Below are 20,927 nucleotides of genomic sequence, written 5' to 3'. Positions count from 1 at the left end.
CACAAAGCACCCATGTCCTGTACGTATTACACTGGATTTTCGGCCTGGCTCATGACCCGCGCAGTGTTTGCGTAGACACTATGACACGCCTTGACACATAAGACGACCTTAGCGAGTTTTGCGCAAGGGAACACGCGCCCTAATTCCGCCTAGTTTGGGCCCTCTCATCCCTAGTCTAATACGGGGAAGAGGGGTTATCTTTGCGCCTAATCCCGTAAGGGGGCGGCTCGAACCCATTTTGTATGTCATCCGCGGCACGACAAACATGTGCCAGCGACTTAAAAGGGTCCTCACTGTGCCACGTAAAAGGACCTGTGTGATGTGCGGCACTTATTGTGGACGTGCCCTGCCACCGCTTTTGTTTGATCCGCTTCCCCAAGGATGTGGGCTTGCAATTCAGCCGCAAATGAGGCAATGATAAGTAGTTCATATACATTTGGTATACCGACAACCTTTGCGATTATCTGAACAAAACTGGTTGTCACTCCTTCAAACTTTCTGCTACATTTTCTTGTTTCTTTCGGAACCCATACACTATGGCACACTACGAGGAACAAATAAAAAGGGCTGCAGACGCACCCGACATTCGTCACTAACTGCGATTAACCTCTGCTCCTCACTGAGCCTTTCTGAGATTTAGATGTATCATGACTTGCCACTACAGGTCAATGGCTGCGAGTATAGCTACGATGTCGACAACAAGAGGAGAATTGCGCTTCCTTCGTAGAAATATGTATTCGCCAAGTTATGGAGGTGGTTCCGCTAGACACGTTCCGAAATACAACGGTGTACCTGTGACACGTGCTGTCCCACTCGTTATGGAATTCATCGTCGCTGCAGCCAATTTTAACAGCAACGCCAGCATTCTACAGCTCGTGTGCCGTGCTTCTGGTAGGAGATTTCAATATCAGTGAAACAACATCGTTCCAAATGACAGTCTTCAAGGCCCACTGATGCTGCCGCCCATCGCCGCCGCAGGAACACTGTCCATGTCTAAAAACGCATACATGGATCTCGTTTTCCAAAGGAGAGAATCACAGAAGGTTACTGAACTCTTGAACTGGTGGCGTTGGAACGCAGAGAAAATGCAATTTTGTGAGAAATGCGCATGTACTTACTATGTGCTCTAGGTCTCCTAGAATCAAGCTGGATGTCATTCCACAATGGATCATTGAGCCGTGGGCGATCCACGTCGGCCCCTTATCATTCTCGAGCACTACTGCCCAGCACCTACAGGTAGGCTTTAACATTTTTCGGTTGTAAGTTAGCCGCCATGAGAGAGAAAAAGGGAGCAAACTCTTGATGAAATCGGATAGGGATAACGGCTCGTTCATACATTCAGATACCGTGTTCCATTTTAACGCCACGAGCGTGACTTTCCAGGTCATTTCATTCGTTGGATTCCTCAGGCGCCTCGTTTCCGCTGGTTGCTGAGACGTTACTCCTGGAAAGAAAGCCAACAAAACATTTTCATGCCAATTATACGGTGTGCCCCAATTGCCTACTTTGTGCTATTGCGTTAATTTTTGTAGCGATAGCTACATTACAATAGCATTTCGAGCCTTAAGCGTGGCGGCGCCGCCACCCTGTGGCTGCGCCGCCAAGCCGTGGCTGCTTCTCGACGATGTCACGTGGTTGATCACGTGGTGCGGAGCAGCTGCCAGCGGCGCGGCGTCGTGGCTAATCACGTGGTCCGTCACCTGGTTGGTCACGTGACCAGCCACGTGGTTCGGAGAAGCTGCTGCTGCCGGCGGCGCGGCGCGCCGGCGAAACCGAGCTGCCACAGCTGTGCGCATGCGCCGTGTTCAATGGGGCGAAGATGAAAAGGAACATTCAGCGAAACGGAGAGGCGAAAGACAGACTGCAATTCAATTGAACAAGTTCCGCTGAGCAAGCTGTAGCTGTCGCGTCACTCCAGGTTTAACCACAGCTAAACCACCGCCATTTTTTTTTTGCGGGTATTGCAATGCCCTCGAGTTATCACAAAATAGGGCATACGCAACACATGGGTTTCATATAAGGTTACTGGCACGCAAGAAAACTGAAAATTTTCAGAAAGCAATCAAAGCACTGAAATTACCTAATAATGCAAGTAATTAAAGTATACAGCCCCGAAAAATCAAACTGAAGTATCGATAAAGGAATAGGTGTCCTGCAGAAAAGTATATAGTCTGTATTAAAAATGTCAGCTGATTTGGGTAATTAGGCCAAATGCGGATATGTGCGCTAACATGATGTGTTTCGGTGCTGCGCTGCTCTGCTAGGTTAAGGTGGTTGTTGGTGTGTGTGTCCTTCACTCAAAAGAGAAAGGAGGACATGGCAGCAACTGCCATAGCACCTACCTTGTGCCACTGCACCACTGCCCACCGACTGCACCTTGGCAAGTAAGCCACCCTTGCGTGCAGGTGAGCAGTGGCGCAGTGGCACAAGGCAGGTGCTGTAGAAGGTGTTGTCATCGGTAGGACTTGGGTTGCTTTGTTTGGGTTGCAGCCCAGGTTGCTATTCCCGAGCAGACTCTCACGATTAAGTGGGCTGCTGCCTGACACGGTGATCAGGTTCCCCACCTCCCGGTTGGCCGGTGAGCAGCCTTCCAAAAACCGGCTTCAGGTAAGCAGACAGAAAAACCGCAAAACACACGACCAAAATGCGGGTATTGGCCACTATAAGTGCTATCACACTAAAAATTGAAAATTGTGTTGTTTAATGTCCCGAAGTGACGCGGAAGCTATGAAGAGCTAATACTGGGGAGGGTTAGTATATCATCCTTACGTTTTGGAAAGCGCTAGCGACATACAAGGAAAGAACACTCGCGATGAAGCGCTACTAACCAATTTTATTTTTACATGGGCGTAACTGCACGCCATGACGTAATGTCATGTGCAACAAACAGTAGATGCAGCACTAAATATATGCTATTATTTATGGGAAGAAAAGAACATAAAGAAATATGAGGGAAAGTATTAACAGCATGGTTAGCGTTAGCGCAAAATTCAGCGGGAGCTGCAAGGTATTAGTGTTTTTACGATGTGTTGTGATAGAGAATATGAGAGCGACCTCGCATCTGTATAGTTTTACGGTGCTCTTTCTAGCTTTCCACGCATGGTGGTTTTTGCCCAGTTCTCTCGATTCCGCCGTTCTAGAAATGCAGCGCCAGAGATGATCCTCTCCTCGGTCGGCGCGTTTCGCGGAAGCTGCCGCAGGTGGACCATGCCACATTCATGCGCTCTCACTGTACCCTTTCTCCTTATTCAACGATAACGACGTTCCGGATGGTTGTTGTGGTATGCCTTCCTACACTATCACCGTGACTTCCTCCGCTTGCTCTACCCTCTTTCCACAGCAACCCTTCTTCTCCTTCTGGGTTGCCTACCCTCTGGTTGGTGCCCACGGCAACCACGTCTCACACCTTCGCAATACCCTCCTCCTTCCACTGTAATCATCCCCTTTGGGGTTTTCGCTGCTTTCGTCGCACCCTCCACCTTCCACGGCCGCACCTTCTAGACAGCTACCGTTGTGACCATCCCCTGGTTACGCCTTCCTACACTCTCGCCATAAAGCCTCCTTCCATGGTAATCCTCCTCGTCCTTGCAGGGTAACTGCCCTCCGTGTAGGTTTCCGCGCAACCGCTGACCGGTTGCTCCTTCTTACGCTCTCGCCATGCCCTCCTTCATCCAGGGCAACCATCCTCCGGTTGGGGATTCCTCCACTTTCGCGATACCCTTCTCCTTCTAAGGTAACCACCTTCCGGATAATTCATGTGGTAACCACTTGCCGGTTACGCATTGCTTCGCTCACATGATACTTTTCTCCTTACGCAGTAACCACCCTCGAAGTGGTTCCCATGGCAACGCACCCACATGTAACGCCGACGACTGCGATGGTCGACACACAACGGCATGCTGTTACGACGCCACAGCCAGGGACAGGCGTTTAACACCTCTCGCTGTAAAAAGACGTAAAGGGAAACCGAACAGACCAACGCGTGCGCATGACAACAGCTTAAGATTGCGGTCCTACAAAAAGTTAAATTCGCGCCTCCCTAAAATGAGTGACGGTCTGACGGCACACTTACGCATTGCTTCTGAGGTACCATATTCACCGGAATCACAGCAACAGCTTTCATGATTTCTCATTCTATTCGAATTTAGCTCTACCTGTCACCTTCCTTTTTTTTAGTTGTGCAATGCATTCCCATCGTGAGCAGTGCGGTGACATATTTCTCGGCTTCGCACCTTGTTCACAAGCCTTCTCGCTTTCTCTGTGTCTTGCTGGGGCACCTCCTAGTCTGTATCACATAGCACAGCACACGGGCGCCGTTTTTATTTTGCCTGCGTCGAAACACGGCCCCTGCGGCCAGGACAGAACCCTGGTACTCGGCTCAGTAGCCGACCGCACTCACCACAGTCACCGTGGCTGGTAGAGCCCGAAGGCGTGCCGCGGGTCCGATATACACATAGCATGCGCTTGGAACGCTGCCCACATACGCGCTTCCCGACAACGTCCGCAAATCTGGCAAAGCAAGTTTGATAGAGGGAATGAGAGATCGTTTACGACAGCCGGCGTTACGCGAGGCTCTTAAGATAAGTGTATTGCCTGTCTTTAAATTTACCTGCTACCAGATGTCAATGTTCCAACAATAAACATTTGCATACAGCTCACTTCTAGTGGAAGGTTTTAGTTCTTTATTGCTTTCTCACGAATTTATCAACTCTTTGTCAATTCTTTCTGTCTGTTTTGTTCCTTTCCACGTTTTTTATTACTGCGCAAAGGGCCTAAATTTTTCCGTTACTTTAGGTACTAAAAACCGTGTACGTATGTAGCAATGAAAGATAGACAGAATTTTGTCTCCGCATTGGGTGTGTGAAAGTTGATCGTGTCTTAAGTTATTTTCCCTGTCACGGTTCTTGGGGTCTGATACGCATGCGTTGTTTAGTTACCTTGCTCAGTAATCCTTCAGGCAAACTTACGCTGTGAGTAGTGCTGTCCTGTATACTTTCTCATCTCCTGCTCCCATCTCTGTTGCTGGTGTCATTATGCTAGATGGTCAGCAGAAATTTCCAGAGTCGTTAACAATTATTATAGCCGTGTTGCTGTTCTTTTCAAAATCACCCTGCAGTATCCAAAACGAAAGTTTTGAACAAGGGTGTATCTTGAAAGGAAACGAAAAATTCAGTTCCATATTTTAAAACGTTGGAACATTGCCAACTAAAGGTTCATAAATATGCTGACCCTATGAAGACGACCATCTGCGCTACTGTACCAGTTAAATAATCATGGAGCAAATTGTATTTTTTTTAAGAAAAGACGAAGCAACTGAAACCAGCTGTTAAGAGCAAGCGCTAGCCCGAATAGCACAGATAATGGGTCCAATATTGGAAATGCATGGTTTTACTCTGGTCCTTTATATTGTCACGTAGTGGTGACGGCAGTCGAAGCAGCGATGAAGATGGACGAAAGGGTCTTGTAAAAGAACTGTTTATTGGGCTGACTTGCACCCAAAATGGACTGAATCACTCGGCGGCGGCGAAGCGACAAGCGTGCTCGGCGGTCGTCGAACAGAATGCCCGCCGCTGTCGGCCGTGCTCAATTTAAAGCTGATAGCGAACATTCGAGATAAAGGGCGCAAAGTTACTAGAACATTCCGGAACAACGTAGAATCAGCTTTGCCTGGCTGCGATCAATCGAGATAAATCTAGTCGCGTCTTGCGTCGCAAACAAAGCGATAAAGTGGTGTCGCGGCAGATTTGAAAAACGAACAAACACTGCAAATATTCGCGGCATTACTCCCCTCTCAAAGAAGCATCGACCCGATGCAATAAAACAAATAATGCGACTAGTAAGGGAAAAAACGGATCTTGCGAAAATAGAGCATGGAAACGCAGCGGCCTTTAGCGCGCATAATACGGCTTCAGACGGACTACGACAACTTCTGGTCGTACGCGGCGTCGCTGGGATGCAGTCATTGCGTCAGGGATGACTTCATAATCCAGTTCACCGAGTCGACGAAGAACCTTGTATGGGCCGAAATAGCGGCGCAAAAGCTTTTCACTCCATCCACGGCGGCGAATGGGCGTCCACACCCAGACTTGGTCTCCTGGCTTGTATTCCGCGTTGCGTCTTCGTAGGTTGTAGCGTCTGGCGTCGGACCGCTGCTGATCTTTGATCCGTAATCGGGCAAGCCTTCGAGCTGCTTCTGCGCGTTGAAGGTAGGCGGCAACGTCGACGTTCTCTTCTTCTGTAACGTTGGGCAGCATGGCGTCTAGCGTGGTCGTGGCATCCCTGCCATGGACGAGCCTAAAAGGCGTCATCTGGGTGGTCTCCTGCACTGCGGTGTTGTAGGCGAAGACGACGTAAGGCAGGATGAAATCCCAGGTTTTGTGTTCGGCATCGACATACATAGCGAGCATATCGGCGATGGTTTTGTTCAGGCGCTCGGTCAGTCCGTTGGTCTGCGGATGGTATGCAGTGGTCCTCCGGTGGCTGGTTTGGCTGTAGCGCAGGATGGCTTGCGTGAGTTCCGCCGTAAATGCTGTTCCTCTGTCCGTGATGAGCACATCGGGGGCACCGTGTCGAAGAAGAATGCACTCCACGAAAAATTTGGCCACTTCTGCTGCTGTTCCGTTCGGTAGGGCTTTCGCCTCGGCGTAGCGGGTCAGGTAGTCGGTCGCTATGATGATCCACTTATTTCCAGATGTTGACGTTGGAAAAGGGCCAAGCAAGTCCATGCCAATCTGCTGAAAGGGCCTTGAGGGAGGTTCAATGGGGTTCAGAAATCCTGCTGGTCGTGTGGGAGGAGTCTTTCGTCGCTGACAATCTCGGCATGTTTTCACATAGTGTGCGACATCGGCAGACAGTCGGGGCCAGTAATACTTGTCTTGAATGCGGCGGAGGGTGCGAGTAAACCCGAGATGTCCAGCTGTCGGCTCGTCGTGTGAAGCCTGTAGAACTTCTTCGCGGAGACAAGTAGGTACAACAAGGAGGTAGGCTGTTTTGTTCGCTGTAAAGTTCTTCTTCACAAGGACGTCATTCTGCAAACAGAAGGAAGACAGTCCTCGCTTGAATGAAGCAGGGGGTGAAGAAACCTTGCCTTCCAGGTACTCGATGAGGCCTTTTAGTTTGGGGTCCGAGCGTTGCTGCTGAGCAAAAGAGCTTGCGCTGATGGGTCCCAGGAAGGCGTCCTCATCGTCGTCCAGCGGCGGTGCATCTACAGGGGCTCGTGAGAGGCAATCGGCGTCAGTGTGCTTGCGTCCGGACTTGTAAACGACGGTGACGTCAAACTCCTGGAGACGCAGACTCCATTGAGTGAGTCGGCCAGAGGGATCCTTCAAATTGGCAAGCCAGCAGAGCGCGTGGTGGTCGCTGACCACCTTGAACGGCCGTCCGTAGAGGTAGGGGCGGAATTTCGACGTAGCCCAGATGATGGCAAGGCACTCCTTCTCAGTGGTCGAATAGTTAGCCTCGGCCTTGGAAAGGGAACGGCTAGCGTATGCGATGACCTTCTCCAGCCCGTCACTTTTTTGAACGAGAACGGCGCCTAGTCCCACGCTGCTTGCGTCGGTATGAACTTCAGTATCGGCGTTTTCATCAAAATGCGCAAGGATCGGTGGGGATTGTAAACGACGCTGAAGTTCCTTGAAGGCTTCTGCTTGCGGCGCTTCCCATTTAAACGGCACGTCTGCCTTCGTCAGTTGGGTCAGGGGCTCGGCGATGCGCGAAAAGTTTTTCACAAATCGTCGGTAATATGCGCATAGTCCGAGAAATCTGCGCACTGCTTTCTTATCGGCCGGCGGTTGAAACTGTTCAATAGCAGCTGTTTTCTGCGGGTCTGGGCGTACTCCTTCCTTGCTAACGATGTGGCCTAGAAACAGCAGCTCTTCGTAGGCAAAGTGGCATTTCTCTGCTTTCAAGGTTAGGCCAGACGACATGATTGCGTCTAGTACTGTTCGAAGTCTTTTGAGGAGCTCTTCAAAGTTCGAGGCGAAGACAACGACGTCATCTAAATATACCAGACAAATTTGCCACTTCAGGCCTGCCAGCACTGTATCCATTACTCGCTGAAACGTCGCTGGTGCGGAACAGAGAGCAAATGGCATCACCTTGAACTCAAACAGCCCATCCGGAGTTATGAATGCTGTCTTCTCGCGATCTCTTTCGTCGACCTCAATTTGCCAGTAGCCGCTCTTGAGGTCCATCGATGAGAAATATTTGGCGCTGCAGAGGCGGTCCAGTGTGTCGTCGATGCGGGGGAGGGGGTAGACGTCTTTCTTTGTTATGTTGTTCAAGCGGCGGTAATCCACGCAGAATCGAAGTGCGCCGTCTTTCTTTCTCACTAGAACAACCGGTGCCGCCCATGGGCTGTTTGAAGGCTGGATGACGTCGTCGCGAAGCATTTCTTCGACTTGGTCCCGGATGGCTTGTCGTTCTCGCGGAGACACACGATAGGGACTTTGACGGAGAGGTCGGATGTGTTGATCCGTTATAATGCGATGCTTGGCAATTGGCGTCTGTCGCACCTTCGGCGATGTCGAAAAGCACTCACTGTAGTTTTGAAGCAGATTGCGGATCTGGTCTTGTCTGCTCCGGTGCAGGGCTGGGTTGATGTCGAAAGTGGGCGAGTTCTCTTGGTAAGGCGGATCTTCTGCGGAGGGGTCGGAGAGGGCGAAGGAGTCTCGTACGTCAGATATTTCGTCGTAGAAAGCAATCGTCGTTCCTCTGTTAATATGCCGGTATTCTTCGCTGAAGTTAGTCAGCAGTACTTCGGCCTGGCCATTGCGGAAATGTGCGATGCCTCTTGCGATGCTGATTCCTCGGTCTAGTAGCAACTGCATGTTCCCCTCGATGATGGCTTCAGTGTTTATGGCTTTCGTGGCGCGTACGGTCACGATAACGCTTGAACGGGGTGGGACGCTCACTTCTTCCTCCAGGACACTTAGGGCAACGTGATTTTCCCGAGTTTTCATCGAAGCGATGGCTTCGTCCGTCGAAAGCGTGATCAGCTTGGATCGCAGGTCGATGATCGCCTGATGCTCATTAAGGAAATCCATACCCAAGATCACTTCGCGGGAGCATTGCGGTAGCACAACAAAGGTCGCAGGATAGGTATGTCCTTTTACAGTCACTCGCGCTGTGCATCGTCCTGATGGCGTAATGAGGTGGCCCCCAGCGGTGCGAATTTGTGGGCCGTCCCAAGCCGTTGTGACTTTTCTGAGCTGCGCAGCGAATGTTCCATTCATCACCGAGTAATCGGCTCCTGTGTCGACTAGAGCGGTGACTTTCCGGCCGTCGATAGTCACTTCTAGGTCGGAGGTCCTGGCTCTTGCATTGCATGTCGCTCTCGGCGTCGGGTCACGGCTTCGTCGCGTATGCGAGTCACGGGTTGGGCGTGTGGTCGAAGCTCCTCTGGGTGGCGGCGTTGATTTCAAGGTAGCTTGCGTCGTGGTCGAGGTTCTCATTGTATGCGGCGTCGGTGCAGCGAGTGTCGGTTCTTCATGCGGCATCGCGGGTGCATCGTCTTCATGGGACGTGGTCGGTGGAGGATCTTCGGCGTTTAGCTCGTGAGCAACCTCACCTCCAGAGGTTGCTGCCTTTAGTTTCCCCTACGGGGGCTGGGAGACCTTCCTCGTACCGCGGCTGCGTAGCTGCGGCGTGGCGACGCAAAGCGCGAGGTTGACGGCGATGGTGAGCGCGAAAAGCGGTTCGGCGTGTACTCTTCTCGACGCAGGTACTCGTCGATTTCGTGCAGACGTTGTCCGAAGCGTGGTCGGGGGGCGTTAACGGCAAATCCTCGAAGACCGATACGTCGGTACGGGCAGTGACGAAGAATATGGCCGGCCTCACCGCAATGGAAGCACAACGGCCGGTTGTCGGAAGTCCTCCAGGCGTCGCATTTCCTGGGGCTTGAGCGTCGGTCATAGGCTGGGGGGGCGGGGGCTGGGAGGCGGCGTTGTGGAACGATTGGCTCATCTCGGGGAGGACGTGGGGGTTGTCGCTGGGGCTGAGCAGTACTTACTGCAGCGGCGTAGGTCATGGCCTGGGGTTCTGTGGCCGTCGGGGTGCCAAGTGCCTGTTGCACTTCTTCCCGTACCACATCCATCAGAGTCGCTTCTTGTGGCTGTGGGGAAGATGGCAGTAATCGGCGTAGCTCCTCTCGGACGATTTCGCGGAAAAGTTCCCGCAAGCTGTCGCTGGTGGTGGCCGGCGTGTCCGAACGGATTGCACAGGCAGAGGAAGGGCGATTGTACTGCCAAGCTCGAACGTCGAGGGTCTTCTCAATCGTGCAGACTTCTTGCATAAACTCCTCGACTGTTTTTGGCGGCTGGCGGACGAGGCTTGCAAAGAGTTGTTCTTTTACGCCGCGCATTAAAAACTGAACTTTATTTTCCTCGGTCATCCCGGGATCGGCGCGGCGAAATAGGCGCTTCATCTCCTCGACGTAACTGCGGACGGGCTCATTCGGAAGCTGGATCCTGCACTCGAGGAGTCGTTCGGCTCTTTCTTTCCTCATGACACTGGTGAATACCTTCAATAGTTCTCTCTTGAATAGCTCCTATGTCGTAAGGGACGACTCGTAGTTTTCGTACCACGTGCGTGCGGAGCCATCCAATGAGAAAAAAACGTGTCCAATCTTAGCCGCATCATCGCACTTGTTGAATGACGCCACGCGCTCAAATTGGTCCAACCATTCTTCAGGGTCTTCGACTAGGGATCCACTGAAAGTTGGCGGCACCCGCGGCTGCTGCAGTATGATCGGTGTCGACATCTTCGGCGAGGTTGCGGTGCTCGTAGCAGCGTCTTTTCGCTGTCTGGTGCGGTCCGGCAGTTTCCCAAACTCAGGCTCCTCCCCCTGGAGACGTCGGCTGGCTCGCTGAGCTGCTGGTTCGTCCTCGGGTGCGAAGCGCTCAGGGCTGGCTTCACGACTTGAAGGGGGCGTCCGGAACATGGAAGGCTACCCCGCACCTCCACCAGATGTCACGTAGTGGTGACGGCAGTCGAAGCAGCGATGAAGATGGACGAAAGGGTCTTGTAAAAGAACTGTTTATTGGGCTGACTTGCACCCAAAATGGACTGAATCACTCGGCGGCGGCGAAGCGACAAGCGTGCTCGGCGGTCGTCGAACAGAATGCCCGCCGCTGTCGGCCGTGCTCAATTTAAAGCTGATAGCGAACATTCGAGATAAAGGGCGCAAAGTTACTAGAACATTCCGGAACAACGTAGAATCAGCTTTGCCTGGCTGCGATCAATCGAGATAAATCTAGTCGCGTCTTGCGTCGCAAACAAAGCGATAAAGTGGTGTCGCGGCAGATTTGAAAAACGAACAAACACTGCAGATATTCGCGGCAATATAGGAACAGCATTTCCCAGTACATTTCCATTATTGGGCTCATTAGCTGCGTTGCTGGCGTGAGGGGCTTACCATGCAGACGACGCTCAGGAGCAGCGCGCTGTGCATTGCTCCCCAGTCCCAACGTGCTTGTTTGGTCGCGGGCCGGTTGCGCTGGCAGTTCTTCATGGTTACTGCCTAGGAAACCCAATCGCGACGATATCTGGGAGAAGTAAATAGAAAAACGCCCTTTCTTGCCTAATGCATTTCCACTTCCTTCTTGTTTATGGTTCATGGTTTATAGTTTATGGGATTTTAACTTCTCAACGCTACTTCGGTTATGAATGACGCTGTAGTAAAGGGCTCCGGAAATTTCGACCACCTGAGGTTCTTTAACGTGCACTGACATCGCACAGTATACCGGCCTCTGGAATTTCGTCTCCATCGAAATGCGACCACCGCGGCCGGGATCAAACCCGTGTCTTTCGGGTCAGCAGCCGAGCACCATAACTACTGAGCCATCGCGGCGGCTCACTTCCTTCTGTCCTCGAGTTTATAGTCTCTATTTGCCCTCTACATTGTGACGGCAGCCTTTAGCAACACATTTATTTATTCCTTCTTCAAAACTCTGCCTTATATTGAAATGCAGAAAACTATATGTCAGCCATGTTTTTAGGAGGACGCCGAAACACTGATTTAGACGACTGTTTCACTGAGAACGCCATGAAAAAAACTAACACATTGTGGAAGAAAGACACATCTCGTAGCTTCTTTACGAGCGTAGCACTGTTTCCTATTGTATTAATGTCAACTTGGAGTGTAAGCTGAAGGGCATCATTGCAAGCTTCGGCGTCCATGTCCTGCGAATAAAACCATTACAGATGAGGATTCTGGTCTGGCCTAGTTGGTTTATTGCTTAGAACTGTTGACCCAGCGCTACGAGATGAGGGCACAAAGAAAACGTACCACAGGACGGGCACTGACTAAGCTTTAAGCAGCGCGAAACACAGGACGTAGAGGAATAAACACGAGACAGCACGAGCGCTCGTGTCGTCTCGTGTTTCTTTCTCTACGTCCTGTGTTTCGCGCTGCTTAAAGAGAAGCTGAAGCACTTTTCGAAAAAAATGAGTTCTCTACGTCATTTTATAGCTTTTAGTTCGCTGAAACAGAATATCTCCTTCAAAAAGAGCGGAAATAAACGCAAAAAGCTGTTTTTTAGAAGAAAACGCGCCCCATCGCCTTTAGGGCGCCGAGCGAACGCCACTCTTGCCCGCGATTGGTCGGGACCGTCGTGACGTCATCCACGGGGATATCCGGCCAGCACCGATGGCGTTGCTGCGTAGCGCGTTGCTTCAGCTGGCTTTTACGGATTACGTTTTGGATATTATGGATAATTCAATCAGTATTGAACAGTTTCGCCATGCATGTTCGACCCATCAGCAGCTTCAGAAAACGGTGGAACCAACGACGCCGCTAGTGCGCAGGCAACGAAAGTCAAGTCGCGACATCTTCACGTGTTGGAAATCTTGACTGGATGGATGGGTGCACGACAGCTTTTATTTCCACCGGAAATGGAGGCCCTTTACTACTCACCGCCCCCGGCACGCACGCCTGGAGGGCGGGGACCGGAGCCTCTGTGAATAAAAGCTAACAAAGAGTTTTTATCTCTTCGCGGAATCAGCCGCCAGGCGGATTAGCTTGTTTCTGCCGAGCGGGCTCTTCGCTGCACAGCAGGCCTTCCCAGCTTTCTCTGCTATCAATATCTTCGTCAACTCCGGGGTAGTCGGCGCATTCCCATATTCTCTGCTTCCGAGTAGCCGTGGAACCGCCGCACTGTCGGAACCTGGACGAGCGCGCGCTATAACCTATTCCGAAATCGTTGTGAACTACAGACTACAGAAGAGAAAACTGGTGCCACCGCTCGTCTTTGTTCGCGCTGTTTGTTCAAGATGCTTAACCAACTAGCCCGCCAAAACGTGTTAGTGCCTAGGCAACTTTTTGAGCAGCACAAGAAACAGTGGCCACCGTTGTCACCATGCCACCTAATACTTTCCTGCTACCTAGGGACCTTGCCAGTACTGGGGCAGTTGGATATGCCTGTCCCGTACAACGGGACTATCGCCGAGGGCTCATTACTTGTTATCGACTGCTCAGGACCAAGCCTCTGTGGACGGGACTTGATATCAAAACTCAGCAACGCCGGGTCGTCAGTCCTCAACATCGGGGCGAAGCTGAGGGAGAGCTTCGGGAAGAACTGTGCATTACTGTGGACGACGTGATCCCGGATTTCCAAGACGTTTTCATCACAGAATTGGGCCTGATATACGGGCCACCAGTCTATCTGCAACTTAAAGGAGCCACACCAAAATTCTGTAAGACCCGTTCTTTGATTGCTTGGCGCGACAAGGTATCAACAGAGATTAGAGGCTTGAAACCATCGGAGTGCTGCCCCTGTAACACACGCAGAGTGGGCTACACCAATTGTGCCAGTACTGAAAAAGGATGGCACCGTTCGAATCTGCGCAGGTTTCAAAGTAACCCTAAACCCTGCATGCGAGCCGGAGCAACACCCGCTGCCTGTTATTGATGACATATTTGCGTCCTTCAATGGCGGCGACCAATTCAGCACGCTGAGCCTGCGTGACGCCTATAGTCAGATCCCTCTCGATGACCAGTCCAAGAAACTGTTCGTTATCAATACGCACCGGGGGTTGTTCTGCAACAACCGCTTGCCTTTCAATATAGCTTCCACGCCTACAATTTTTCAACGGAAAATCGACACTGTATTGCAAGGCCTATCAGGCGTCCAGGCTTACCTCGACGATTTACGGATATCGGAAAAACACGGCGGCACCGATACATTAAGGCTTGTGCTCCAGCGTCTCCACAGGAGCACGTGAGCACGTGGTTAAGCTCAGACTGGACAAATGTAAATTTCGCCAGGCGTCTGTTTTCTACTTAGGTCAACAAATTGACCGTGAGGGTTTACACCCGACAGAGCAGCCTATGGAAGCAATCATGCAAGCTCCTTGTCAGCAAAATTTCCAGGAGCTGCGCGCATTTTTGGGCAGGATTACATTTTACGCAAAGTTCAAGCCGAATTTATCATGTGTCCTTGCACCTTTGTACAAGCCGCTAGAGAAGAACACACGATGGATTTGGGCAACCGAAAAGGAGACAGCATCTATGCAAGCTAAAGGAGGCCTTCGTCGGGCAAGAGTACTTGCCCATTTCCATCCGGCTGCAGACCTCAAGCTGGAGTGTGACGCGTCGCAACATGGGATTGGCGCCGTGCTATTCCACACATATGGCAAAGTGAACAAGCCCATTTGCTTCCGTTCGCGAACCTTAGCAAAGGCTGAAAGGAATTACTCTCAACTCGAACGCGAAGCCCTTACCTTTGTATTTGGCGCAACAAAATTTCGGGATTTTCTCGTAGGTCAAGAGGTCGAAATTGTTACCGACCACCAGCCTATCCTGGGATTGCTGAGGGCAGATCGACCGACCGCATCGCTGGCAGCTGCTCGCATACAACGTTAGTCTCTGTTCCTTGGAGGTTTCCGTTACAAGCTCCAGTACTCGCCGGGTAAGCAACTTCTCCATGCCGACGCCCTAGGTCGAATGTCACCACCTACGATAGAGTTGCAATGAGACGATCCCCCTGCATACATTCTTGCTCTAGCAGGATTCGAAGACGGAACAGTGACAGTTGATGAACTGAAGCAATTAACTGCAAATGACCGGCCGCAACTGAAAAGGGTCGCGCAGGGGACAAAGTATGGCTGGCCGTCAACTGCAAGATGTATAGATGATCAGAGATGATGATGATGATGTATAGATGATGAGATGTATGATGATCACCGTACGAATGGTCACCGTATTATTCCATGTTTCGATAAAGGCAAGGCCGTGGTCAAGGCAAGGCCCACGGACTGGTGTACTGGGGGCACCGCGTAATAGTGCCGAAGGAAGCACGACATCGTGTTTTCAACCTACTGCACGAAACACACCAGGGGTCCTCAGCAATGAAAGCAGTTGCCAGATCATCATTTTGGTGGCCAGGATTGGGCCGCGACAGAGAACAACTAGCAGAAACATGTAAGGACTGTGTCCAAAGCTTTCCCATGCCAGCCGCAGCACCACCAGAGCTGAAAGACTGCTCGAGAACCGTGGTCCAGGATACATGTAGATTTCGCGGGGCCATTTGCGGGAAGCATGCTTCTCGTTGTATTGGATGGGCACAGCAAGTGGATTGAGGCACTCCCTATGCAACAAGCTACTGCCACAACTACAGTGAATTGCTTGCGCCAGATATTTAGCAGGTGTGGCATTCCAAGGACTGTGGTCTCTGACAACGGAACTCAGTTCGCCAGTCATGAATTCGCTACCTTCATGAAAAAGAATAATATAACGCATCTTTCAACAGCTTTGTTTCACCCACAGTCTAATGGGATGGCTGAAAGAGCAGTCAAAACGATAAATGATGGCCTCAAGAAGATGGGGGCCAGAATATTAGATACCCACATTTCCAGACTGCTTTTTAATTACAGAAGGATGCCTAACAGCTCGGGCAAGTCTCCTTCAGGGGCGCTTCTTAGCTATCGTCTCCGGTCTCGTCTGGACACATGTTTCCCTCCCATTGTTACAGATTCCGTCTCGGAGCCAGATGAATGGTCACCACCTCTACCGGTAGCTGCAGTGTATACACGTAACTTTGGCGTAGGCAAAAAATGGCTCCCTGGAACAGTCACTTCTACTGGAGGATCACGAATGGTCACCGTCAAGACACCAGCCGGACCGATCAGGCGTCACGTCGACCACGCGCGTGTTTGACACACAACTCCCCCACGTGCGCTGGATCACGACCCAGCGGAAGACAACGGTGTGCATGCAGAGACGCCATCGCCGGTCTCGCACGACAAAGGAGTGGAGCGCGCGATGCCTCGAGCAGATACCCAACCTCCAGTGGCTACATCACCGGCGAATTCGTCAGCAGCGCAAGAAGAAAGACCACCCGCAGCGGCAGCAACAGGAAGAGACTGCATCGGCGCAGCCACCACGCACGCTGCGGTTACTGCGACGTTACACGCGCCAAAAGAAGCCAATGCAGCGAATTTAGCATTAAGGGAAGAGAAATGTTGTAAACGCTCTGCCTTATCACTGTGGCGAACGCCAAGCGCATGTCTCTCAAGTTTTCCCTCTTTCCTTCCTCCCCCCACTCTCGACCGGTCACGCTATACAAGCTGGCTGATCAGTACGAATAAAGGCTTTTCTATCCCGAGCGTCTGTCTGTGTTGCAGGGAAGCATGGCGCGCTCAATGCGCGTACTTGCTGTGTAACAGTTACTTGACTCCTTTAGAATGTGCTAGATTTCATCATGGCTTATCAGCCCAACTACGCTTACTACGACAACGCAGGTTTCAACACCAGTTTCAGCGCAGCAGACATAAGATTTTGTACTAGTGATTTAAATGTACGCTTTGTAAGAAATAAGAGCGAGCAACTTGAGCACTTTTTCTCTGCTTTGAATGTAAATTTTTGATGCAGTTATTATGACTGAAACTTGGATAAAATCGCATGAAGCCCATTTTCATTTGGTTGATTATAAGTACAATGGCTTGAGACCAGACGCAGAGGAAGAGGTATAGCAGTGTATGCTGAAGATTTTTATTCCCATTGTGTCATTGATGAACTTACTATCTTTTTCCCGAGTGTCGATTGTCTCACCGCCGCCCTGCTACATGTCACCGTTGCAGACATATATAGGCCGCCTGCAGGCAATAAGGTGCATTTCTTTGATTTTCTTGAGCGTTTCTTTTCACATGTCAATTCTACCAAAAAAAAAGAAAACGTTTGTTCTAATGGGTGCCATGAATATAAACCTAGAGGTAGACGATGAACACTCTCGCGAATTCTGCAGTTTAATTTATTCCCATGCTTGTTTACATCATATAACTGTTCCCACTAGGATAACAGCTGCAACACCTACACTATTAGATATCTGCGTTACAAGAGTGACATCCAGTGACACTGTATCTGATGTATTCTCTGCAAACATCAGTGAAACTTGTTTTCTCTTTCATTCCTACTGTGCGTAGGAAAAGCGTCCATAATGAATTGAAATATGAATTCCGAGACATTAATGAAGAATCGCTCAATAGATTTAGGAATTTGATTGAGACTAGTAACGAGGATCAAATTTATGAGTTAGCCGAAGCTATTTTGGCGTACACTACCTTCCTCAGTAAGTACTTGCAGTACTAGTGCATTCAGTATGACGCTTTCTCCATTCATGTTTCGACCCATAACCAGAAAAAGTACAGAAAACCCTGGATGAATAAAACATTGCATAAAAACATCCAAAGGAAAAATAAGATGTATCACGACTTTGTGCAAACACGCGACCCCCTGCTTTTTGAGGAATTTGGGAAGTTTATAACTAGCCTAAATACCGATCTTAGACGTGCAAAGACGAATAATACCAAGAGATTTTCCCTGATATGCAGTGATGGTACAAAAATTTGCGAGAGATCAACCACATTATAGAAATTAAAAATGTTGCTGAAGTAAGCGAAATTTCAACTGCCAATGGTATACTTTATGGCTTTAAATGGTAAATGCCATGAATAGTTTTTTTATTAATGTTGGAAATCCATGTACCAATGTATCGGGGTCAAATGATGTTCGCTGTGATCTCGGTAGCCGCTTACCTAACTCCATGGTATTCGCAATTGTAACCGCACACAAAGTTAATAGCTTGATTAAGAACATAAAAAACAAAGTATCCGCAGGACATGACGATATAAAAGTCATTCCATTAAAATATGTGTCAAGCGCAGAGTATGACATTTTGGCGTATACCATCAATATAATGTTACAAAGTGGTGTATCTCCAAATGACCTGAAGATAGCCCGTGTACGCCCTGTCTTTAAAGGTGGAGACAGAAATGAAATTTAGAATTACCGCCCAATCTCTCTTTTGCCGGTACTATCTAGAGTATTTAAAGTATTATAAACTGTAGACTAAACGCTTTTTTTTTCAAAGTATAATGTGTTAACTCCCTCTCGGTATGTATTCATGAAAGGCAGTTCTACAGAACAAGCATTTAAAACCGCCAAAGACAGATTTATTGAAAATATTGAACACCGTAGATACACATTTGGACTATTTTTAGACTTTCGCGAAGCATTTGACCGAGTTCAACATGACATCCTCCTGCGAAAGCTTTCTGCCTATGGTGTGAGAGGAATAGCTTATAATCTCCTGATGAGTTATTTAAGTAATAGATTACAGTATGTCGCGGTGAATATTTTCTGTTCTGACAAAGTAGTTCTCACGCAGGGTGTTCCTCAGGGATCTATATTAGGACCCCTCTTGTTTATTATATACGTTAATGACATCTGTCTGGTACCAGAATCCCCCGATCTGATAGTGTATGCAGATCGCACCACTGTATTTTTCACGGACCGTTCGCTGCCCACTCTAGAACAATAATAATAATAATAATTGGTTTTTGGGGAAAGGAAAATGGCGCAGTATCTGTCTCATATATCTTTGGACACCTGAACTGCGCCGTAAGGGAAGGGATAAAGGAGGGAGGAAAAGAAGAAAGGAAGAATAGGTGCCGTAATGGAGGGCTCCGGAATAATTTCGACCACCTGGGGATCTTTAACGTGCACTGACATCGCACAACACACGGGCGCCTTAGCGTTTTTCCTCCATAAAAACGCAGCCGCCGCGGTCGGGTTCGAACCCGGGAACTCCGGATCAGTAGTCGAGCGCCCTAGCCACTGAGCCACCGCGGCGGGGCCTAGAACAATTCGTAAATTCTTAGAAAGTTACATATTTGGCTGCAGATTAATAAACTCAATATAAATCTATCTAAAACAAATTATATTATATTCCGAACAATTCATACTCCTGAACGGTATGTTTTAATTGTCAGATATGAAAATACACAACTAAAACAAGTGGCTGATCAAGAATTTCTCGGTGTTTGCCTCTTCCTTAGAACACTCATATTGCCAATCTAGCTATTGATCTAAGTAAAACAGCCGGTTGTCTGTATAAAATCGCTTGTTTAGTACCTGTATTTGTCAAGCGTCTATTATACTATGCAATCTTTTATTCGCGACTTACATACTGCATCCTTATTTGGGGTACAACAACACATAAAAACCTCAACCGGCTCAACTGCGGAGCCTTCAATTGCTGAGAGCAATTGAAGGATATACTACGGAAACCCACAATGTCCCCATACTGCACCGCTATTCCGAAAGCACAGTATGCTTAAAGCCAATCAGGTTTGTCACTTTCATTTGTTACAGCACATCCATCAGCAGAAATTGCATGCAGAAATTTCTGATAACAACTCAGCAGGATATGACCTTCGAATCCACAGAAAGTTTATTCCTAAGGTTCGAACAAACTATGGCAAACAAATACAAATTTTCCAACTTCCCTCTGTTCTCTATAGGTTCAGTCGGTACATTGACTTTTCTGTCAGCAATGTTACATTTAAATGAAACATTAAACAATGCCTCATTGCCAATAATGTTGAATTTTGTTCACTCTAAAACTTCTTTCAGGTGACTGTTTGTGAGTGCCAGTTAGGCACCGATCACCTACGGCGGCATTTTATTATTGCATGCGTGCAATTGATCTTGCTTGTATATATAATTGCGATTATATTGGTCCTTTGACTCTTGCCCTATAATCTGTGCTTCGGCAGCTCTTGCGTGTGTACAACATTTCTACACATGTGTGTACTAATTGTGCTGTGATGTATGTTTTGCTACTATCATTTCACTCGTCTTCTCTGTCAAACTGCTAGGGTGCCGAAGTCAGCGCCCAGCCAACTCATGCGGAGGAGATAGCGATCGCCCTCTCATGCAGCCTCCCTACCGGCTCTAAATTCATCCTCATACACTCTCGCGGCGCCTGTCGTAACTTTGATTTCGGTTGGATCACTCCACTTGCTCACCCAATTCTTCGCCACTGTACTCGCGACTGCGATCCAACTCATCGCTCGATCATATGGGTCCCCGGCCACCAAGGCATGCCAGGTAACGAAGCCGCCCATGAGGCAGCCCGCGCACTCACTTACTGGGCACGAGGCGTTTCTTGGGAGGACCTTGTTGTTGTTCCCCTCACAAAATGGCACATACCCATGGGAAGACCTTATCCCAGATAACAGCCCTCTTCTTTCTTTTAAAGACATTACTAAGCACTATCGTGTCGAACACCGGCGCTACCAGGTTCCTATGAAGGGACTAGGTAAAGCTGACGAAGGAACTATCCTTAGGCTCTTTACAAACATCCTGCTGTGCCCGTCGGTTCTCAAGCACTGACTATTCTTTTGACGGCTGCTGCTCACTGTCTGAGGAAGTGGCCGACACCTTTCACATGGTTTGGGCATGCAGGCAAAATCCTTCCCTCCCCCTCACCACCCCTTCCCCTACCCGAGAGGACTGGGCGCGGTTGCTGAATCGGGCCACGGAGCGAGGGATTACGGAGACGGAAATTGTCTGGGTATCTGCACACTCTGGGAACCCTGGGAACGAGACGGCTCACATGAATTCTCGAGGTTTCGTCAGCCGAGTAGGT

At 49.5% G+C, this 20,927-nt stretch overlaps 1 protein-coding gene across 2 annotated transcripts in view; it reads right to left on the bottom strand.

Moving 5' to 3' along the window:
- LOC144109520 (uncharacterized) overlaps nucleotides 1-20,927 on the bottom strand; it is a 53,217-nt gene that overhangs the window by 15,951 nt on the left and 16,339 nt on the right. For both annotated transcript variants that reach the window (XM_077642344.1, XM_077642345.1), the window contains exons 5-6: nucleotides 11,414-11,543; nucleotides 1,119-1,444 (exon numbers count right to left, since the gene is read on the bottom strand). In XM_077642344.1, coding sequence (XP_077498470.1) covers nucleotides 1,119-1,444; nucleotides 11,414-11,543 — 456 coding nt within the window. The remainder of the gene's footprint in view (nucleotides 1-1,118; nucleotides 1,445-11,413; nucleotides 11,544-20,927) is intronic.

Source organism: Amblyomma americanum, chromosome 11 (assembly GCF_052857255.1).
Source record: "Amblyomma americanum isolate KBUSLIRL-KWMA chromosome 11, ASM5285725v1, whole genome shotgun sequence".
Classification (NCBI taxonomy): Eukaryota; Metazoa; Arthropoda; class Arachnida; order Ixodida; family Ixodidae; genus Amblyomma; species Amblyomma americanum.
The sequence above is the reverse complement of the archived record's forward strand: the minus strand, read 5'-3'. Positions and strand labels throughout refer to the sequence as shown.